Source organism: Scyliorhinus canicula, chromosome 19, assembly GCF_902713615.1.
Source record: "Scyliorhinus canicula chromosome 19, sScyCan1.1, whole genome shotgun sequence".
In the NCBI taxonomy this organism is placed as follows: Eukaryota; Metazoa; Chordata; class Chondrichthyes; order Carcharhiniformes; family Scyliorhinidae; genus Scyliorhinus; species Scyliorhinus canicula.
The window spans coordinates 8,727,409-8,751,202 of record NC_052164.1 but is presented as its reverse complement, the minus strand read 5'-3'; the positions used below and the strand labels follow the sequence as shown (position 1 = coordinate 8,751,202).

The window sequence follows — 23,794 nt, the reverse complement described above, 5'->3', positions numbered from 1 at the left end:
TGTGACAGATTGTCCGAAAAAGCAAACTACTTATTGTCCATTGGCAAGGGCAATAAAAGATTGAGAGCAATTGGTTAGATGGGAGACATACACTCATCTCAGGAGGGAGATGTGCTCTCTACAGAATGTAGAGAGTGGTGCATTTAATTCAAATGGTCCAATCAATAATCCAAACCATATTTTTCATTAAATCTATTCCAAGCTCAAATGAACTAACTACCCATTGCTCTGGTTTCCATCTACATCCTGTGACGTTGAGCCATTTACAACAGAGGATCAGGAGTGTGATTCCTGGTGCATTTTGCTGGAGTCAATACTAAAAGCATCAAATTCCTCCACTGCCACAAAGCAGCCAGTCCCTGATAAGCAACCTCTCCTTTACAGAGGCAGCACTAAAACAACTGGCTCAAACAAACTAAGAATGTGTGCATTTCTGCATAGTTTTATCCTTACCGTCATTGAAACGTTGCATAAACCAGTCGCGAAAGACTTAACAGTGGGGATAGGGCGCGAGTCCACTTCAAGCAGGCACAAATTACTGTAAGTGGAGGATCAGTCAAACCATCTTCTATCATTGGATGTCACAGTGGCACAATGGTTAGCACTGCTGCCTTCACAACACCAGGATCCTGAGTTCAATTGCCCCCTTGGGTGACTGTCTGTGTGGAGTTTGCATGTTCTCCCAGTGTCTGCGTGGGTTTCCTCCGTGTGCTCCAGTTTCTTCCCACAGTCCAAAGGCGTGCAGGTTAGGTGCATTGGCCATGATAAATTGACCCCTAGTGTCCAAAAGGTTAGGTGGGGTTAGGGTGATAGAGTTGGTCTGGGAGCAGTGCAGATGGGCTGAACGGCTTACTTCTGCACTATAGGGTTTCTATGATCCTACTGATTCTGGATGGCAGCCTCTCTCATGCTCAGGAGCAAGTCCAGCCCCAGGATCTCGCACAACTCACTTACCACGTGTTCGTGGCATGTTAATTGTATTGTTGAGATACACAGGTGAAGGGTATTATTGAGTTAAGTATCTTGAGCAGACATGTGGAATACTGCAATCTGTGAATAAACCTATTATCAAGAAAAGTATTAGCGTCTAGTTTCATACTTCACCAACTGGCTTGGGATTGGATGAACACGAGTTGTGGGTGAAAAGTGAAGTTTGCCGTTTGGAATTGGGCTAGCAGCGACATCTCGCCTCAAAGCCACTTGGCTGGGAAGAAGAAAAATTATAGAATATTTCAGATTTCTTGCTCCTGATCATTGGAACCCTGGGATCCTGCAAGGAAGCCTGAACCAGGGGACAGGATTGGAGGTGGTTGGGATGTCCACACAATCAAATGTCCTGAGAATAGTCAAACTCTAATTTCTCACAGAAAGAACATCCAATCGTGTCAGAGAGCTGTTGGGAGCCATGGAAACAGAGCCCAGAAAAAAGGCAGGACCTTCAAGCGAGGGGATTAAAATGATGTTGGTTTAAAGTCCAGACAAACTTTGCTGTAATGTTTATAGGGGGAGTAAAATAAATGCTGCCATTCCAGCTATTTTTTTTTTCTAAATTTGGATTACCCAATTATTTTTTCCAATTAAGGGGCAATTTAGCGTGGCCAATCCACCTACTCTGCACATCTTTGGGTTGTGGGGGCGAAACCCACACAGACACGGGGAGAATGTGCAAACTCCACACGGACAGTGACCCAGAGCCGGGATCGAACCTGGGACCTCAGCGCCGTGAGGCGGTTGTGCTAACCACTAGGCCACTGTGCTGCCCTGCCATTCCAGCAATTGATATTAATCGAATAACAAGCCTGGACTGGTGTCCCTCAGTGGAATAAATCAGGAGTGTGGGGCTGTGGTGCAGCCAAAAAAAATCAAAAGGGAGCTGCAACCTCATGCAATCTACGTAAAAGTGGAACATGGACCCCCTCAAGGCCACAGGATGCACAGGTGACCTGGGAGTCCATGGACCGTCTTAGGCTACATTGGATGGGACAGCTACGTGCAACACCCTCCTCGACAGATCACCGATGGAAAACGGGAGCCCTTCACTGGAGACCATGGTGTGCCTGTGCCTGGGTGGTTGGCTAGGGCGAGGAAGTGAAGGGTGTGCAGCAGCTGTCGTCATTACAGGAATCCGACAGCACGGTAGCGCAGTGGGTTAGCCCTGCTGCCTCACGGCGCCGAGGTCCCAGGTTCGATCCCGGCTCTGGGTCACTGTCCGTGTGGGGTTTGCACATTCTCCCCGTGTCTGCCTGGGTCTCACCCCCACAACCCAAAGATGTGCAGCGTAGGTGGATTGGCCACGCTAAATTGCCCCTTAATTGGAAAAAAATGAATTGGGGACTCTAAATTTATTTATTTTTTAAATTAAAAAAAATTACAGGAATCCCCTCCGCGTGAAATGAAAAGACACAAAGGTAATTTCCACAAGACAGCTCACTCACATTGTGGGGCCGCAGCTCCAGAGAGAGCTTTCAGGGCCTGGGGCCAATGTGAAACTCCATCTGAATCGGGGTTAGCTCGGATAGGGCTCCACTGCACACTTCAGCTGCCACGGGTGCAGTTGGGGCCGAGCATCTCTGTTTTGAGGGTATGGATGGCATCGGTGGAAAGCTGGGCATCGACCATGTTTGATGCGCCAGTTCATGTGGTGTTATCCAGCCCGCTCCTCGACTCTGGTCACCTCAGCAGCCTGAGCTACCAACTCCGCCAGCCACATGGATCCATTCTGGTGGAGTTGCAGATTCCTGAGAGCAGCCCTCTGACGATAGCTGCTACTCCTGACGGGCGAGAGCTATGTCGTAAGGTGACCATGTTCCAGACTTTGATCAGGTCCTGGTAAGAACAGGCAACTCCTGCAGAGCAGCATTGAAACCCCTCGGGTTGTTGGACAGGAGGCTGCAATGTTGTCAGGGTCCATCGCCCTTGCAGTGTCCAGTACTTTCAGCCATTTCTTGGAGTGAATCAACTTGGCTGAGAACTGGCGTCTGTGATGCTGGGGACGTCCAAGGGGAAACGGAGATGGATCATCCACTCAGTACTTCTGGCTGAAGATTGTTGCAAATGTTTCAACTTTGTCTTTTGTACTGATGTGCTGGGCTCCACCATCAACAGATCTGTCGGGCAGCACGGTGGTGCAGTGGTTAGCCCTGCAGTCTCATGGCGCCAAGGTACCGGGTTCGATCCTGGCTCTGGGTCACTGTCCGTGTGGAGTTTGCACATTCTCCCCGTGTCTGCGTGGGTTTCACCCCCACAACCCAAAGATGTGAGGGGAGGTGGATTGACATACTAAAGATGTGCATGGTAGGTGGATTGACACACTAAATTGCCCCTTAATTGGAAAAAATGAATTGGGTACTCTAAATTTAAAAAAAGAAAAATCAACAGATCGGATCCATTGGTTGTGGGATTGTTTTAACTTTGTCTATCGCATGCTGTAATGTTTCCTAAATTCCAGAAATGATTAAATCCTCCTCCTTCTCCTCCACCCTGCTGATGACCAAATCCTCCCCTCCCCCCTCTCAGCAGATGAATCAGTACTTCTCCATGCTGAACACCACTTGGAGGAAGCACTGATGCTTTCGTAGTTTGGCACACAAGTAATCCTGTGTCGGAGCTTTACCAGGTTGACACTTCCATTTGTAGATAAGCCTGGTGTTGTTCCTGGCACGCCCTCCTGCACTCTTCATTGAACCAGGGTTGATCTCCCGGCTTGATGGTAATGGTAGAGTGGGGGATATGCTGGGCCATGAGGTTGCAGGCTGTGATTGTTGGCAATTCTGCTGCTGCCGATGACTGACAGCTCCTTGTGGATGGCCAGTTTTGATCGATTTGAAATCTAATGCCAGTGACACGGTGGCAGTCTCACACATCACGGTGGAGGGTATCCTCAATGTGAAGGGGACTTCATCTCCACAAGGACTGTGCGTTGGTCGCTTTAACCAACACTGTCATGGACAAGATGAGTCTACAACAGGTAGATTGGTGAGAATAAGGTCAAGTATGTTTCTCCACCTTGTTGGTTCCCTCACCACTTGCTGCAGTCCCAGTCTAGCAGCTATTGTCCTTTCGGACCCGGCCAGCTCCATATTCAGTGGTACTGCCGAGTCACTCTTGGTGATGGACGTTAAAATTCCCCACCCAGGGGACGTTCTGTGCCCTTGCCACCCTCAGTGTTTCCTCCAAGTCGTGCTCAACATGATGAAGTGCTGATTCAGCAGCTAAGGGGGCAGGGGGGGGGGGGGGGATTTGGTAAACAGCAGGGTGGAGTGGGGTGGAGGTGTTGAAGGAGGAGCTAGTAGTCATTGCTGAAATTTAGGAATCACAACAGCCAATTTTCACACACCAAGCTCCTACTGACAGCGATGTCGTAGTGAATAGTGAACATAAATCCAATAGAGTCATATTGACTCGAAATGTTAACTCTAAGTTTCTCTCTCCACAGATGCTGCCAGACCCACAGACTTTATCCAGCATTTTCTGTTTCTATTTCAGATTTCCAGCATCCTCAGTATTTTCCGTTGAGGGTTTAATTCGCTGCCATTTCTCCTTCTTTGATGAAGTACTGTTCTTCTCTCCGACGGGATTTCCATTCTTTTCTTTTACCATGTTCTCCAACCTAGCTCTGCCTCGCATTCTGCTCGCCCCCACCCTCCAACTATACAATTCATCACATTTCCACCTCTCTGGTTCTGTAGAAGAATCACGCGGACTCGGAATAGTGCATGGGGATCTTTTGCAATGCCCCAGAGAGGACAGAGGGCAATCAGTTTAATGTTTCATCTGAGATTCAGGTGGCTGCTCACTCTGGCACCGAATATGCTAGCCTGGGTACTGAGTGTGATAGCCTGGGTACTGAGTGTGATAGCCTGGGCACTGAGTGTGATAGCCTGGGCACTGAGTGTGATAGCCTGGGCACTGAGTGTGATAGCCTGGGTACTGAGTGTGATAGCCTGGGTACTGAGTGTGCTAGCCTGGGTACTGAGTGTGCTAGCCTGGGCACTGAGTGTGCTAGCCTGGGTACTGAGTGTGATAGCCTGGGTACTGAGTGTGCTAGCCTGGGTACTGAGTGTGATAGCCTGGGTACTGAGTGTGATAGGCTGGGCACTGAGTGTGATAGCCTGGGCACTGAGTGTGCTAGCCTGGGTACTGAGTGTGCTAGCTTGGGCACTGAGTGTGATAGCCTGGGTACTGAGTGTGATAGGCTGGGCACTGAGTGTGATAGCCTGGGCACTGAGTGTGCTAGCCTGGGCACTGAGTGTGATAGCCTGGGTACTGAGTGTGCCAGCCTGGGCACTGAGTGTGCTAGCCTGGGAACTGAGTGTGATAGCCTGGGCACTGAGTGTGCTAGCCTGGGCACTGAGTGTGCTAGCCTGGGTACTGAGTGTGATAGCCTGGGCACTGAGTGTGATAGCCTGGGTACTGAGTGTGATAGCCTGGGTACTGAGTGTGATAGCCTGGGTACTGAGTGTGATAGCCTGGGCACTGAGTGTGATAGCCTGGGTACTGAGTGTGATAGCTTGGGCGCTGAGTGTGATAGCCTGGGCACTGAGTGTGATAGCCTGGGCACTGAGTGTGATAGCCTGGGTACTGAGTGTGATAGCCTGGGCACTGAGTGTGATAGCTTGGGCACTGAGTGTGATAGCCTGGGTACTGAGTGTGATAGCCTGGGTACTGAGTGTGATAGCCTGGGTACTGAGTGTGATAGCCTGGGCACTGAGTGTGATAGCCTGGGCACTGAGTGTGATAGCCTGGGTACTGAGTGTGATAGCCTGGGCACCGAGTGTGATAGCCTGGGTACCGAGTGTGATAGCCTGGGCACCGAGTGTGATAGCCTGGGTACTGAGTGTGATAGCCTGGGCACTGAGTGTGATAGCCTGGGCACTGAGTGTGATAGCCTGGGTACTGAGTGTGATAGCCTGGGCACTGAGTGTGATAGCCTGGGCACTGAGTGTGATAGCTTGGGTACTGAGTGTGATAGCCTGGGCACTGAGTGTGATAGCCTGGGTACTGAGTGTGATAGCTTGGGCACTGAGTGTGATAGCCTGGGCACTGAGTGTGATAGCTTGGGCACTGAGTGTGATAGCCTGGGTACTGAGTGTGATAGCTTGGGCACTGAGTGTGATAGCCTGGGCACTGAGTGTGATAGCCTGGGTACTGAGTGTGATAGCCTGGGTACTGAGTGTGCCAGCCTGGGTACTGAGTGTGATAGCCTGGGTACTGAGTGTGATAGCCTGGGCACTGAGTGTGATAGCCTGGGCACTGAGTGTGCTAGCCTGGGCACTGAGTGTGCTAGCCTGGGTACTGAGTGTGCCAGCCTGGGTACTGAGTGTGATAGCCTGGGTACTGAGTGTGATAGCCTGGGTACTGAGTGTGATAGCCTGGGCACTGAGTGTGATAGGCTGGGTACTGAGTGTGATAGCCTGGGCACTGAGTGTGATAGCCTGGGCAGTGAGTGTGCTAGCCTGGGCACTGAGTGTGCTAGCCTGGGCAGTGAGTGTGCTAGCCTGGGCAGTGAGTGTGATAGCCTGGGCACTGAGTGTGCTAGCCTGGGCACTGAGTGTGCTAGCCTGGGCACTGAGTGTGCTAGCCTGGGCACTGAGTGTGCTAGCCTGGGCAGTGAGTGTGATAGCCTGGGTACTGAGTGTGCCAGCCTGGGTACTGAGTGTGATAGCCTGGGCACTGAGTGTGCTAGCCTGGGTACTGAGTGTGCCAGCCTGGGCACTGAGTGTGCCAGCCTGGGCACTGAGTGTGATAGCCTGGGTACTGAGTGTGCCAGCCTGGGCACTGAGTGTGCTAGCCTGGGCACTGAGTGTGCTAGCCTGGGCAGTGAGTGTGATAGCCTGGGTACTGAGTGTGATAGCCTGGGCACTGAGTGTGCTAGCCTGGGCAGTGAGTGTGATAGCCTGGGTACTGAGTGTGCCAGCCTGGGTACTGAGTGTGCTAGCCTGGGTACTGAGTGTGATAGCCTGGGTACTGAGTGTGCCAGCCTGGGCACTGAGTGTGCTAGCCTGGGTACTGAGTGTGATAGCCTGGGTACTGAGTGTGATAGCCTGGGCACTGAGTGTGCTAGCCTGGGCACTGAGTGTGATAGCCTGGGTACTGAGTGTGATAGCCTGGGTACTGAGTGTGATAGCCTGGGCACTGAGTGTGATAGCCTGGGTACTGAGTGTGATAGCCTGGGCACTGAGTGTGCTAGCCTGGGTACTGAGTGTGATAGCCTGGGTACTGAGTGTGCTAGCCTGGGCACTGAGTGTGATAGCCTGGGCACTGAGTGTGATAGCCTGGGTACTGAGTGTGATAGCCTGGGCACTGAGTGTGCTAGCCTGGGTACTGAGTGTGATAGCCTGGGTACTGAGTGTGCTAGCCTGGGCACTGAGTGTGATAGCCTGGGCACTGAGTGTGCTAGCCTGGGCACTGAGTGTGATAGCCTGGGTACTGAGTGTGCCAGCCTGGGTACTGAGTGTGATAGCCTGGGCACTGAGTGTGATAGCCTGGGTACTGAGTGTGATAGCCTGGGCACTGAGTGTGCTAGCCTGGGCACTGAGTGTGATAGCCTGGGCACTGAGTGTGATAGCCTGGGCACTGAGTGTGATAGCCTGGGTACTGAGTGTGATAGGCTGGGCACTGAGTGTGATAGCCTGGGCACTGAGTGTGCTAGCCTGGGCACTGAGTGTGATAGCCTGGGTACTGAGTGTGATAGCCTGGGTACTGAGTGTGATAGCCTGGGCACTAAGTGTGATAGCCTGGGCACTGAGTGTGATAGACTGGGTACTGAGTGTGCTATCCTGGGCACTGAGTGTGCCAGCCTGGGTACTGAGTGTGATAGCCTGGGTACTGAGTGTGCTAGCCTGGGTACTGAGTGTGATAGCCTGGGCACTGAGTGTGATAGCCTGGGCACTGAGTGTGATAGCCTGGGTACTGAGTGTGATACCTGGGCACTGAGTGTGATAGCCTGGGCACTGAGTGTGATAGCCTGGGCACTGAGTGTGATAGCCTGGGCACTGAGTGTGATAGCCTGGGTACTGAGTGTGCTAGCCTGGGCACTGAGTGTGATAGCCTGGGTACTGAGTGTGATAGCCTGAGCACTGAGTGTGATAGCCTGGGTACTGAGTGTGATAGCCTGGGTACTGAGTGTGATAGCCTGGGCATTGAGTGTGATAGCCTGGGTACTGAGTGTGATAGCCAGGGTACTGTGTGATAGCCTGGGCACTGAGTGTGCTAGCCTGGGTACTGTGTGATAGCCTGGGCACTGAGTGTGATAGCCTGGGTACTGAGTGTGCTAGCCTGGGCACTGAGTGTGATAGCCTGGGTACTGAGTGTGATAGCCTGAGCACTGAGTGTGATAGCCTGGGTACTGAGTGTGATAGCCTGGGTACTGAGTGTGATAGCCTGGGCATTGAGTGTGATAGCCTGGGTACTGAGTGTGATAGCCTGGGCACTGAGTGTGATAGCCTGGGCACTGAGTGTGCTAGCCTGGGCACTGAGTGTGATAGCCTGGGTACTGAGTGTGCTAGCCTGGGCACTGAGTGTGCTAGCCTGGGTACTGAGTGTGATAGCCTGGGTACTGAGTGTGATAGCCTGGGTACTGAGTGTGATAGCCTGGGTACTGAGTGTGATAGCCTGGGCACTGAGTGTGATAGCCTGGGCACAGTGTGATAGCCTGGGCACTGAGTGTGATAGCCTGGGTACTGAGTGTGATAGCCTGGGTACTGAGTGTGATAGCCTGGGTACTGAGTGTGATAGCCTGGGCACTGAGTGTGCTAGCCTGGGTACTGAGGGTACTAGCCTGGGCACAGCGTGGTAGCCTGGGTTAGGTGGCTTAGTCCCTGTGGTACAAGTTAAAGTCGCAAGCTGCTGAATCAGAATTTGGCCTCCTTGTCAGAGGGCACAACAAAATTATTTTTTAAAAAGGGGCGATTTATATTAATTAACAAGGTGGCAGTAAAGAGCATTCAGGATAAGGTTAATGGAGATTACATGCTGAGCAGATAAATTAGACAAGTGCAGGGGAGCCTGCCTGACTGAGCTGCCACTCTCACCTGTACTGACGCTGCCCGCTGAGCCATTCTCACCTGTACTGACGCTGCCCGCTGATCCACTGTCACCTGTACTGATACTGCCCGCTCAGCCACTCTCACCTGTACTGATATTGTCCGCTGAGCCACACTCACCTGTACTGATACTGCCCAGAGCCTCCCTCACCTGTACTGACACTGCCCGCTGAGCCACTCTCACCTGTACTGATACTGCCCAGAGCCTCCCTCACTTGTACTGACACTGCCCGCTGAGACACACTCACCTGTACTGACGCTGCCCGCTGAGACACACTCTCCTGTACTGACACTGCCCGCTGAGCCACACTCACCTGTACTGACACTGCCCGCTGAGACACACTCACCTGTACTGACACTGCCCGCTGACACTGCCTGCTGAGCCACACTCACCTGTACTGACACTGCCTGCTGAGACACACTCACCTGTACTGACACTGCCCGCTGAGCCACACTCACCTGTACTGACACTGCCCTCTGAGACACACTCAACTGTACTGACGCTGCCCTCTGAGACACACTCACCTGTACTGACACTGCCCGCTGAGCCTCACTCACCTGTACTGACACTGCCCAGAGCCACACTCACCTTTACTGACACTGCCCAGAGCCACACTCACCTGTACTGACGCTGCCCTCTGAGACACTCACCTGTACTGATACTGCCCGCTGAGCCACACTCACCTGTACTGACGCTGCCCTCTGAGACACACTCACCTGTACTGACACTGCCCGCTGAGCCACACTCACCTGTACTGACACTGCCCAGAGCCACACTCACCTGTACTGACACTGCCCAGAGCCACACTCACCTGTACTGACACTGCCCGCTGAGCCACTCTCACCTGTACTGACACTGCCCGCTGAGCCACTCTCACCTGTACTGACACTGCCCACTGAGCCACACTCACCCGTACTGACGCTGCCCGCTGAGCCACACTCACCTGTACTGATACTGCCCAGAGCCACACTCACCTGTACTGACGCTGCCCTCTGAGACACACTCACCTGTACTGACGCTGCCCGCTGAGCCACACTCACCTGTACTGACGCTGCCCGCTGAGCCTCACTCACCTGTACTGACACTGCCCAGAGCCACACTCACCTGTACTGATGCTGCCCTCTGAGACACACTCACCTGTACTGACGCTGCCCTCTGAGACACACTCACCTGTACTGACGCTGCCCACTGAGCCACACTCACCTGTACTGACACGGCCCGCTGAGCCACACTCACCTGTACTGACGCTGCCCACTGAGCCACACTCACCTGTACTGACACTGCCCGCTGAGACACACTCACCTGTACTGACGCTGCCCGCTGAGCCTCACTCACCTGTACTGACGCTGCCCGCTGACCAACACTCACCAGTGCTGACACTGCGCAGAGCCACACTCACCTGTACTGACACTGCCCGCTGAGCCACACTCACCAGTACTGACACTGCCCGCTGAGCCACACTCACCTGTACTGACATTGCCCTCTGAGCCACACTCACCTGTACTGACGCTGCCCTCTGAGCCTCACTCACCTGTACTGACATTGTCCTCTGAGCCACACTCACCTGTACTGACGCTGCCCTCACAGACACATTCACCTGTACTGACACTGCCCAGAGCCACACTCACCTGTACTGACACTGCCCTCTGAGACACACTCACCTGTACTGATACTGCCCAGAGCCACACTCACCTGTACTGACACTGCCCGCTGAGCCTCACTCACCTGTACTGATACTGCCCAGAGCCACACTCACCTGTACTGACGCTGCCCTCTGAGACACACTCACCTGTACTGATACTGCCCACTGAGCCACACCCACCTGTACTGACACTGCCCGCTGAGCCTCACTCACCTGTACTGACACTGCCCGCTGAGCCACACTCACCTGTACTGACGCTGCCCTCACAGACACATTCACCTGTACTGACACTGCCTGCTGAGCCACACTCACCTGTACTTACACTGCCCTCTGAGCCTCACTCACCTGTACTGACACTGCCCGCTGAAACACACTCACCTGTACTGACGCTGCCCTCTGAGCCACACTCACCTGTACTGACACTGCCCTCTGAGGCACACTCACCTGTACTGACGCTGCCCACAGCCTCCCTCACCTGTACTGGCACTGCCCGCTGAGACACATTCACCTGTACTGACACTGCCCAGAGCCACACTGACCTGTACTGACACTGCCCGCTGAGCCGCACTCACCTGTACTGACACTGCCCGCTGAGCCACACTCACCTGTACTGACGCTGCCCTCTGAGCCTCACTCACCTGTACTGACACTGGCCGCTGAGCCACACTCATCTGTACTGATACTGCCCGCTGAGCCACACTTACCTGTACTGACGCTGCCCTCTGAGCCACACTCACTTGTACTGACGCTGCCCGCTGAGCCACACTCACCTGTACTGACACTGCCCAGAGCCACACTCACCTGTACTGACACTGCCCACTGAGCCACACTCACCTGTACTGACACTGCCCGCTGAGCCACACTCACCTGTACTGACAATATCCGCTGAGCCACACTCACCTATACTGACACTGCCGCTGAGCCACTCTCACCTGTACTGACACTGCCCAGAGCCACACTCACCTGTACTGACACTGCCCTCTGAGACACACTCACCTGTACTGACACTGCCCGCTGAGCCACACTCACCTGTACTGACACTGCCCGCTGAGCCACACTCACCTGTACTGACACTGCCTGCTGAGACACACTCACCTGTACTGACACTGCCTTCTGAACCACACTCACCTGTACTGACACTGCCCGCAGATGCCACACTCACCTGTACTGACGCTGCCCTCTGAGACACACTCACCTGTACTGACGCTGCCTGCTGAGCCACACTCACCTGTACTGACACTGCCCTCTGAGCCTCACTCACCTGTACTGACATTGTCCTCTGAGCCACACTCACCTGTACAGACGCTGCCCTCACAGACACATTCACCTGTACTGACGCTGCCCAGAGCCACACTCACCTGTACTGACACTGCCCTCTGAGACACACTCACCTGTACTGATACTGCCCAGAGCCACACTCACCTGTACTGACACTGCCCGCTGAGCCTCACTCACCTGTACTGATACTGCCCAGAGCCACACTCACCTGTACTGACGCTGCCCTCTGAGACACACTCACCTGTACTGATACTGCCCACTGAGCCACACCCACCTGTACTGACACTGCCCGCTGAGCCTCACTCACCTGTACTGACACTGCCCGCTGAGCCACACTCACCTGTACTGACGCTGCCCTCACAGACACATTCACCTGTACTGACACTGCCTGCTGAGCCACACTCACCTGTACTTACACTGCCCTCTGAGCCTCACTCACCTGTACTGACACTGCCCGCTGAAACACACTCACCTGTACTGACGCTGCCCTCTGAGCCACACTCACCTGTACTGACACTGCCCTCTGAGGCACACTCACCTGTACTGACGCTGCCCACAGCCTCCCTCACCTGTACTGGCACTGCCCGCTGAGACACATTCACCTGTACTGACACTGCCCAGAGCCACACTGACCTGTACTGACACTGCCCGCTGAGCCGCACTCACCTGTACTGACACTGCCCGCTGAGCCACACTCACCTGTACTGACGCTGCCCTCTGAGCCTCACTCACCTGTACTGACACTGCCCGCTGAGCCACACTTACCTGTACTGACGCTGCCCTCTGAGCCACACTCACTTGTACTGACGCTGCCCGCTGAGCCACACTCACCTGTACTGACACTGCCCAGAGCCACACTCACCTGTACTGACACTGCCCACTGAGCCACACTCACCTGTACTGACACTGCCCGCTGAGCCACACTCACCTGTACTGACAATATCCGCTGAGCCACACTCACCTATACTGACACTGCCGCTGAGCCACTCTCACCTGTACTGACACTGCCCAGAGCCACACTCACCTGTACTGACACTGCCCGCTGAGCCACACTCACCTGTACTGACGCTGCCCTCTGAGACACACTCACCTGTACTGACGCTGCCTGCTGAGCCACACTCACCTGTACTGACACTGCCCTCTGAGCCACACTCACCTGTACTGACACTGCCCAGAGCCACACTCACCTGTACTGACACTGCCCAGAGCCACACTCACCTGTACTGACACTGCCTGCTGAGCCACTCTCACCTGTACTGACACTGCCTGCTGAGCCACTCTCACCTGTGCTGACACTGCCCTCTGAGACACACTCACCTGTACTGACACTGCCCGCTGAGCCACTCTCACCTGTACTGACGCTGCCCGCTGAGCCACACTCACCTGTACTGATACTGCCCGCTGAGACACACTCACCTGTACTGACACTGCCCGCTGAGCCACTCTCACCTGTACTGACGCTGCCCTCTGAGCCACACTCACCTGTACTGACACTGCCCGCTGAGCCACACTCACCTGTACTGATACTGCCCAGAGCCACACTCACCTGTGCTGACACTGCCCAGAGCCTCCCTCACCTGTACTGACACTGCCTGCTGATCCACTCTCACCTGTACTGACACTGCCCTCTGAGACACACTCACCTGTACTGACACTGCCCGCTGAGCCACACTCACCTGTACTGACACTGCCCAGAGCCACACTCACCTGTGCTGACACTGCCCACTGATCCACACTCACCTGTACTGACACTGCCCAGAGCCACACTCACCTGTGCTGACACTGCCCGCTGAACCACACTCACCTGTACTGACGCTGCCCACTGAGCCACACTCACCTGTACTGACACTGCCCAGAGCCACTCTCACCTGTACTGACACTGCCCTCTGAGACACACTCACCTGTGCTGACACTGCCCTCTGAGACACACTCACCTGTACTGACACTGCCCAGAGCCACACTCACCTGTACTGACGCTGCCCTCTGAGACACACTCACCTGTACTGACGCTGCCCGCTGAGACACACTCACCTGTACTGACGCTGCCCAGAGCCACACTCACCTGTGCTGACACTGCCCTCTGAGCCACACTCACCTGTACTGACACTGCGCGCTGAGCCACGCTCACCTGTACTGACGCTGCCCAGAGTCTCCCTCCCCTGTACTGACACTGCCCGCTGAGACACTCACCTGTACTGACACTGCCCTCTGAGACACTCACCTGTACTGACGCTGCCCTCTGAGCCACACTCACCTGTACTGACACTGCCCAGAGACTCCTTCATCTGTACTGACGCTGCCCTCTGAGCCACACTCACCTGTACTGACACTGCCCAGAGCCACACTCACCTGTACTGACACTGCCCAGAGCCACAGTCACCTGTACTGACGCTGCCCGATGAGACACACTCACCTGTACTGACACTGCCCGCTGAGCCTCACTCACCTGTACTGACACTGCCCTCTGAGCCACCCTCACCTGTACTGACACTGCCCGCTGAGCCACACTCACCTGTACTGACGCTGCCCAGAGCCTCCCTCTCCTGTACTGACGCTGCCCGCTGAGCCACACTCACTTGTACTGACACTGTCCGCTGAGCCACTCTCACGTGTACTGACACTGCCCTCTGAGCCACATTCACCTGTACTGACACTGCCCTCTGACCCTCACTCACCTGTACTGACACTGCCCGCTGAGCCACACTCACCTGTACTGACACTGCCCGCTGAGCCACACTCACCTGTACTGACACTGCCCGCTGAGCCACACTCACCTGTACTGACGCTGCCCTCTGAGCCTCACTCACCTGTACTGACACTGCCCAGAGCCACACTCACCTGTACTGACACTGCCCGCTGAGCCACTCACCTGTACTGACGCTGCCCAGAGCCTCCCTCACCTGTACTGATACTGCCCACTGAGCCACACTCACCTGTACTGACACTGCCCTCTGAGCCACACTCACCTGTACTGACGCTGCCCAGAGCCACACTCACCTGTACTGACACTGCCCGCTGAGCCACACTCACCTGTACTGACGCTGCCCGCTGAGACACACTCACCTGTACTGACACTGCCCAGAGCCACACTCACCTGTACTGACACTGCCCTCTGAGACACACTCACTTGTACTGACACTGCCCGCTGAGACACACTCACCTGTACTGACGCTGCCCGCTGAGACACACTCACCTGTACTGACGCTGCCCGCTGAGCCACACTCACCTGTACTGACACTGCCCGCTGAGCCTCACTCACCTGTACTGATACTGCCCAGAGCCACACTCACCTGTACTGACACTGCCCGCTGAGACACACTCACCTGTACTGACACTGCCCAGAGCCACACTCACCTGTACTGACACTGCCCTCTGAGACACACTCACTTGTACTGACGCTGCCCGCTGAGACACACTCACCTGTACTGACGCTGCCCTCTGAAACACACTCACCTGTACTGACACTGCCCGCTGAGCCACACTCACCTGTACTGACACTGCCCGCTGAGCCACACTCACCTGTACTGACACTGCCTGCTGAGCCGCACTCACCTGTACTGACACTGCCCTCTGAGACACACTCACCTGTACTGACACTGCCCGCTGAGCCACACTCACCTGTACTGACACTGCCCGCTGAGCCACACTCACCTGTACTGACACTGCCCTCTGAGACACACTCACCTGTACTGACGCTACCTGCTGAGCCACACTCACCTGTACTGACACTGCCCTCTGAGACACACTCACCTGTACTGACACTGCCCAGAGCCACACTCACCTGTACTGACACTGCCCAGAGCCACACTCACCTGTACTGACGCTGCCCTCTGAGACACACTCACCTGTACTGACGCTGCCCGCTGAGACACACTCACCTGTACTGACGCTGCCCAGAGCCACACTCACCTGTACTGACGCTGCCCTCTGAGACACACACACAGCCAGCAGCCCGTTCATTGCTGGAGGCTCTGCACCTTCACCCAGCCCCGGCCCCTGTTGGAAGTCGGTGTAATTTGTGAGCCTGCGTCCGCCAGGAAGGTCTCTGAGATCAAACTGCTGCCGGAAGATAAAGCTGCAATGTGTCCGCCCCCTTTTTTATTTTGGTTCCCGGGTCATCAGCCGTGAAAACCCGGGAGGGGAAGTTCCGTTTTGCTGGTCTTCGCTTAAATTTGCTATTTCCTCCCCCCCCCCCCCCCCCACCATTTGATGGAGCTTTCACTGAAACATGTGTCACGGCCCCGCAGTTTTAAAAATTATTCGCTGCATCAATGAAAGTTTTGCTCCACTTCCAAGAGGTCAATGTTTATCTCACAACTTTGTTCAGTCAATCTTGCTTCTTGGTTTGATCTTTGCTCCCTGAGTCACTGAGACGCCCCACCTGGTTGTTACAAGTAGGTTTACATTAACACTGCAAATGAAGTTACTGTGAAAAGCCCCTAGTTGCTACATTCCGGCTCCTGTTCGGGTACACTGAGGGAGAATTCAGAATGTCCAAATTACCTAACAGCACGGCTTTCGGGACTTGTGGGAGGAAACCGGAGCACCCGGAGGAAACCCACGCAGACACGGGGAGAACGTGCAGACTCCACACTGACAGTGACCCGAGCCGGGAATCGAACCTGGGACCCTGGCGTTGTGAAGCAACAGTGCTAACCACTGTGCTACCATACCACCCCTGAGCCTCACAAGGTTGTGATTTCAACTCCCCGTTCCGGAGACTTGAGAGGAAAGTGAAGGTTTACGCTCACGGTGCAGTGCTGAGGGAGTGCTCCACTGACGGAGGTGCCTGCCCTCTTAACAGAATGTTAAAGTTATTTGTCACATGATTAGCACACTGCTGTCGGTGGGAGTGTGTTGTGTGCTCATTAGCTGGTGTATTTCCTACTTTTGAAACAGTGCCTACACTCCCATCCCTGGCAGCGAACGTCGAGGAGTAACTCGGGTTGCAAAAGGGGCTAGATTAATTTATTTTTCTCTTTTACTGGTCCCAGTTGGGGTGGGGGTTTGGTTGGAGGTTGCCACGGTTATCCCTAGGCAACAATGAAAAAAAATGTAAGCCAAGATTCATGCCGTGGACCCCTGCTGAACAGAAGATGGAGGCGATGCTTTATGTTGTTGAATAGCCACCTGATATTCATAGTCAAGGCCTCCACCTGATGAATCACAATTTGGTTGACTTCCCCGAGCATATTGAAGATGCCTGCAACCAATCCTCAGAACAAATCACAATTATAATAATAATCTTTATTGTCACAAGTAGGCTTACATTAACACTGCAATGAAGTTAATGTGAAAATCCCCTAGTCCCCACATTCCGAAGCCTGTTAAGGTACACTGAGGGAGAATTGATAATGTCCAATTCACTTAACAAAGAACAAATAAAAGGAACAGAACATAAACAAATAAAACAGAACAAATAAAAGGAACACAGGAACAGGCCCTTCGGCCCTCCAAGCCTGCGCCGTCCATGCTGCCCGTCTAAACTAATATCTTCTATACATTCCGGGGTCCGTATCCCTCTATTCCCATCCTATTCATGTATTTGTCAAGATGCCCCTTAAATGTCACTATCGTCCCTGCTTCCACCCTCTCCTCCGGCAGTGAGTTTGAGGCACCCGCTACCCTCTGTGTAAAAAACTTACCTCGTACATCTCCTCTAAACCTTGCATTTCGCACCTTAAACCTATGCCCCCGAGTAATTGACCCCTCTACCCTGGGAAAAAGTATCTGACTATCCACTCTGTCTATGCCCCTCATAATTTTGTAGACTTCTATCAGGTCGCCCCTCAACCTCCTTCGTTCCAGTGAGAACAAACCAAGTTTATTCAACCTCTCCTCATAGCTAATGCCCTCCATACCAGGCAGCATCCTGGTAAATCTCTTCTGCACCCTCTCTAAAGCCTCCACATCCTTCTTGTAGTGTGGCAACCAGAATTGAACACTATACTCTAAGTGTGACCTAACTAAGGTTCTATAAACCTGCAACATGACTTGCCAATTTTTATACTCAATGCCCTGGCCAATGAAGGAAAGCATGCTGCATGCCTTCTTGACTACCTTCTCCACCTGTGTTGCCCCTTTCACTGACCTGTGGACCTGTACACCAAGATCTCTCTGACTGTCAATACTTGAGGGTTCTACCATTTATTGTATATTCCCTACCTGCATTAGACCTTCCAAAATGCATTACCTCACATTTGTCCAGATTAAACTCCATCTGCCATCTCTCTGCCCAAGTCTCCAAACAATCTAAATCCTGCTGTGTCCTCTGGCAGTCCTCATTGCTATCCACAATTCCATCAACCTTTGTATCGTCTGCAAACTTACTAATCATTTATATATACTACGAACAGCAAAGGTCCCAGCACCGATTCCTGCGGAACACCACTAGTCACAGTCCTCCAATCAGAAAAGCAACTTTCCATTGCTACTCTCTGCCTTCTATGACCTAGCCAGTTCTGTATCCACCTTGCCAGCTCACCTCTGATCCCGTGAGACTTCACCTTTTGTACTGTTTTTAAAAAAATTTAGATTAGCCAATTATTTTTTCCAATTAAGGGGCAATTTAGCGTGGCCAATCCACCTACTCTGCACATTTTTGGGTTGTGGGGGCGAAACCCACGCAGACACGGGGAGAACGTGCAAACTCCACACGGACAGTGACCCAGAGCCGGGATCGAACCTGGGACCTCAGCGCCGTGAGGCGGTTGTGCTAACCACTAGGCCACCGTGCTGCCCCCCTTTTGTACTGTTGACTAGTTTGATCCCAACAGCGTCGCCAATACTGTTTCTAATATTAATGATGTTGGTGAACCACAAGCCTTCCCCTATATCGATCAGATGACCACACACCCAGTTAGTTAGTTCAAAAGTTGGTTTATTTACATACACAAGAGTTATCTTGACATGCAAACACAATATCTAATACGAGTTAAACTACACCTATCAGCTACCGTAACCTATACTTAACTTCAGGGTGACCGGCACTGTGCAAATGGATAAGGCCTTTATCTGGATTTCACTTAGCTGGTTCAAAGAAAGTGGCTCTGTCTCTGCTGGACTCATCTGTCAGGTAGCGATCGTTGGTCTTGAACTTGGGTGGCTGTTCGTGCTGCAATTGGGCTGGCACAGGCCGGATCCAAAATTGTTTTTGTATTTTTAAATTTAGATTACCCAATTATTTTTTCCAATTAAGGGGCAATTTAGCGTGGCCAATCCAACTAACCTGCACATCTTTGGGTTGTGGGGGCGAAATCCACGCAGACACGGGGAGAATGGAAAACTCCACATGGACAGTGACCCAGAGCTGGGATTGAATCTGGGACCTCAGCGCTGTGAGGCAGCTGTGCTAACCACTGCACCATCCCGCTGCCCAGATTACCTGTGTTTCAAATACACATGGGCTCTGTATCTGTCTGAGTCCTGGATTGGCCATAATTCCCATGGTCCTTTGCAGGTGGCCATCTTAGATAGCTACAGTACCAGTCTGCCATGAGGGACCTTGTCAAAGGCCTTACTGAAGTCCATATAGACAACATCCACTGCCCTACCTGCATCAATCATCTTTGTACATCCACTGCCCTACCTGCATCAATCATCTTTGTACATCCACTGCCCTACCTGCATCAATCAACAAGCATATCTTTTTGGACTTGTGAGAGGAAACCGAAGCATCCGGAGGAAACCCACGCAGACACGGGGAGAACATGCAGACTCCTCAAGACAGTGACACAAGCCAGGAATCGAACCCGGGTCCCTTGCACTGTGAAGCAACAGCGCTAACCACTGTGTTACCGTGCCGCACATGGGGAGGAATGGAGAGGAAGGAAATTGGCAGAAAATTGGATTTGGTTATTGCCACGTGTACCGAGGTACAGTGAAAAGTATTTTTCTGCGTGCAGCTCAAACAGATCATTTAGTATATGAAAAGAAAATATGAACGGAGAGGCGGAAGGACGATGTCTTGGCCTTTGCCTCTCTGATTGCACAGCGGCGAATTTTGCTGGAGTGGCGGTCGGCATCGCCACCGGGGGTAGCAGCATGGTTGGGTGACCTGTACAATTTCCTGCGGTTAGAGAAGATAAATATGAGTTAAGGGACTCTGCAGGGGGGGTTTGAGGAAAGGTGGGGGATGTTTGTGACCGTGTTTGAGGGGCTGTTCAGGGGAGGAGTGGGGTGAAAAAGGGGAAAAATCTGTACAGACTATATAGTTGATTGTAGGGAAGCATGTTTCCCGGGATGTTTGTTCGCTGTAACCTGTTTTGATACATGTTTGTAATGAAATATATATTTTTTTAAATGAAAAGAAAGTACGTAATAGGGCAACACAAGGCACACAAATGATTGGGGTGTGGTGCAAAATGTGGGAGAGGGTATGCCTATTGAAATCAATTTAATTTCAACAGCACCCCTTAAAGTCACAGATGGAGATTACCTGTGAGAAACCTGGGCTATAATGAAAAAATGAACTGCTGTTAGTCGAAAAGCAGTAAGTTGAATCAAACTTTTGGTTGAATTTAATGAATTTAACAATAGCTGCATAACCACAATGTGGGATTTTAAATGCAAGGAAACATTTCTTGAACACTGTTCGGTTTACTTATTGTAGGAATCTCGCAGTGACGATAGAATATCTTCTGTAACCACCCGAGCACTGGATGTTCCAGATTAACCTCTGAAGCGACCAGAGTGCCAGGGCCCTGTGTAAATGAATATGATGCTTCAGCATACTGTCCTTCTAAAATAGGACACTATCAGAGTTCCCCAGGACGTACAGTGGGGCTTTTCTTTGTTAATAAAAACATTGAGGTACATTAGTCAGAGGACAAATGGTTTAAATGTTTTTACAAGTTCATAAGTTATAGCAGCAGAATTAGGCCATTCAGCCCATCGAGCCTTCTCTGCCATTCGATCATACCGATCCCATCATGGGCTCAACTCCACCGTTTTCCATAGCCCTTCAACCCATTATGAATTAAAAATCTGTCAAACTCCTTAAATTAATTCACTGTCCCTGCGTCCACCACACTCTGGGGGAGCGAATTCCACAGATTCACAATCCTTTGAGAGAAGTAGTTTCTCCTCAAATCCGTTTTAAATTTGCTACCTCTTATCCTAAGATTATGACCTCTCATTCTAGATCGTTCCACAAGAGGAAGCATCCGCTCCACGTCTAATTGATCCATACTTTTTAGCATCTTGCATCCCGCAATTAGATCTTTTTTCATCCTTGGGATCTGGGTGGTATTGGCAAGGCCAGCATCTGTTAGCATGTGGTGGACCATCTTGAACCGTCACAGTTAGTGCGGATGGTTGACAGCACAGCTAGGCCACTTTGGCGGACAGTTAAAAGTCAACCTACACTTCAAATTGACTTTATTACTTGCAAAGTGGTGTGTGAAATCCTGAATTGGAGGAAAGTGCCATATCAGAGCCAGTCTCACCATCTTTCTTAAAGATGTTTCTTCCCCATCTCTTGATGTGTTGGGTAAGCTGGGTCTGCGAGGACTGCGTTTACTGCAGCAGTGAGAGAGAGAGAGGCTTCCAACACTTGAAGAAATGCAACTCTATTTTATTGAACTCTTCTTTTTTTAAAAATTTAGATTACCCAATTATTTTTTCCAATTAAGGAGCAATTTAGTGTGGCCAATCCACCTACTCTGCACATTTTTAGGCTGTGGGGGCGAAACCCACGCAGACACGGGGAGAATGTGCAAACTCCACACGGACAGTGACCCAGGGCCGGGATTCGAACCTGGGACCTCAGCGCTGTGAGGCAGTTGTGCTAACCACTGGGCCACCGTGCTGCCGTTTTATTGAACTCTTAACTATCATACATACTTTAACTGTGGGTTGACACTATGCTGAGTTGACTGGAGACCGGAGGCTAACCTGACCAGACTATCTGACTACCACATGGAGGATGTTCTAGTTGTTGCTCACAGGCTCTGACTGTCTCAGAGGCTGGATCCCAAGAGAGCGGGAAAACTAGTGCCCTCTGACTTTACAGTGGTTGTGTCCTGTCTGGTGATTGGCTGCTGTGTTCTGAGTGTTCATTGGTCATCCAGTGTGTCAATCAACGCCTGTCTGTGCACCATCATATACTTGTGTGTATATTATGACACTTCTGTGCCACATCTCGATGCTGGGCTACAGCAGTCGACAAGCTCCCAGCTTCTTTCAGTTCCACCAACAGTGGACCAATCAGCAGAGATCTTTACACTGTGTGGTCTGGGGACTCCTGTGCCTTCCACTGCGAACTTGACACTTCCCATCGGCAACCCAGCTGAGACATGTCGAGAGAGTGAGAGAAAAAGCGGATCCATCAGAAGTGTGACTGATGGATTATTCGACCGTTACCTGGTGCAAAAGCTTGAAGGTTAGGGAGGTTAGGAAACCAATGATTTATAAGGAAGGGAGCCAGGTGGCTCACTGACATTCCTGTATTGAAGACTGACCCTGGATTTAAATGGAATATTTATGGCGTTATTCATGATACTTGATCGAAACTAAAGGTTAAATAAATAAGGGAACTGGATGAAAAGGTGAAAAAAAATCTATTGCAGGGCTACGGGGAAATGCAGAAGTGGGACTTATTTGTAGCTCTTTGAGAGAGCTAGAACTGACAGGATGGGATGAATAGGTTCGTATAATTTACAGTGCAGAAGGAGGCCACCCGGCCCATCGAGTCTGCACCAGCCCCTGGAAAGAGCAACCTACCTAAGCCCACACCTCCGCCCGATCCCCGTAACCCAGTAACCCCACCCAACACTGGAGCCTCCTTCTGTACAGTATAATTCGATGATTCTATAAATGGCTTTCTGACCTCTCTGTTATAGCAGAACCCACTTCAGTTTGGCACAGTTACTGTTGTTTCTGGGTCATTGGAGAAAGATGCTCATGTATGTCATGATATGCAAACATGCAACCAATGAACACTCAGAATAGGACACAACCAATGGGCAGTCATGACACTCGGAGGTGGCATCACCACAAGAGGGCATGGCATAAACACTATAAAAGGGTGAGGCACTCACACCTTGCCTCTTTCCACAGGCAGACATCTAGAGAGTTAGACAAGGGCTAATCAGGAGCATCACACCCCAGCACGTGGCTTAGAGCAAGCTGCTACAGTTAGACTGAGTTACTACAGTTAGATTAGCAGAGAGTCGAACTTATTTGAGAACGGTGTGAATATTCAATAAACACGGTGAACTTACTTTGGAGTCTGGAGCATCCTTTAGTTAAGACTGCATCAAGTAGCAGCCTGTGTTATCCGAAGCAGCAAACCCAACAATTTATAGACTGCTTTTGAGGATCCATCGAAGTGCTTCACAGTCAATGAAGTACATTTTGAAATCTAATTGATGTTTTAATGTAGGAATTGCATCATCCACTTTGCAAACAGCAAGCTCCCTCAAGAGATGTGATAACGATCAAATAATCTGTTCTGGAAATGTTGCTTGATCAATAAATATTGTCCAGGTCACAGGGAGACCTGCCCTGTTCTCCCTCGAAATAGTGCTGTGCAATCTTTTAGTTCCACTTGAGAGGGAATATTTCGTTTAATGCCTCAACTGAAGAGCGGCACCTCCAACAGCACCCCGTACTGCACTGAAGTATTAGGCCAGATTAAAAGTCTATCAGTAGTTTGACTTGACCCTGGACCCTTTATTTTGTAAAAAAAACATTAAATTAATTATATCTTCCCAATGGACCTGTGGGCGAATCAATAATATTGTGTAGCCTGGAAGATCAACAAATTTCCGAACGATGCTGTTTTTAAAAGCAAACATGACGTTCGCATCAATAAAACTGTTCTTGGTG

At 51.8% G+C, this 23,794-nt stretch overlaps 1 protein-coding gene across 1 annotated transcript in view; it reads right to left on the bottom strand.

The window, feature by feature from the left end:
- Positions 1–16,048, bottom strand: part of LOC119954386 (CDGSH iron-sulfur domain-containing protein 3, mitochondrial-like) — a 61,974-nt gene extending 45,926 nt beyond the window's left edge. Inside the window, exon 1 of the mRNA XM_038779584.1 lies at positions 15,875–16,048. Within this exon, the coding sequence (XP_038635512.1) occupies positions 15,875–15,925 (51 nt within the window). The 5' untranslated portion in view covers positions 15,926–16,048. The remainder of the gene's footprint in view (positions 1–15,874) is intronic.
- Positions 16,049–23,794: the final 7,746 nt, after the last annotated feature.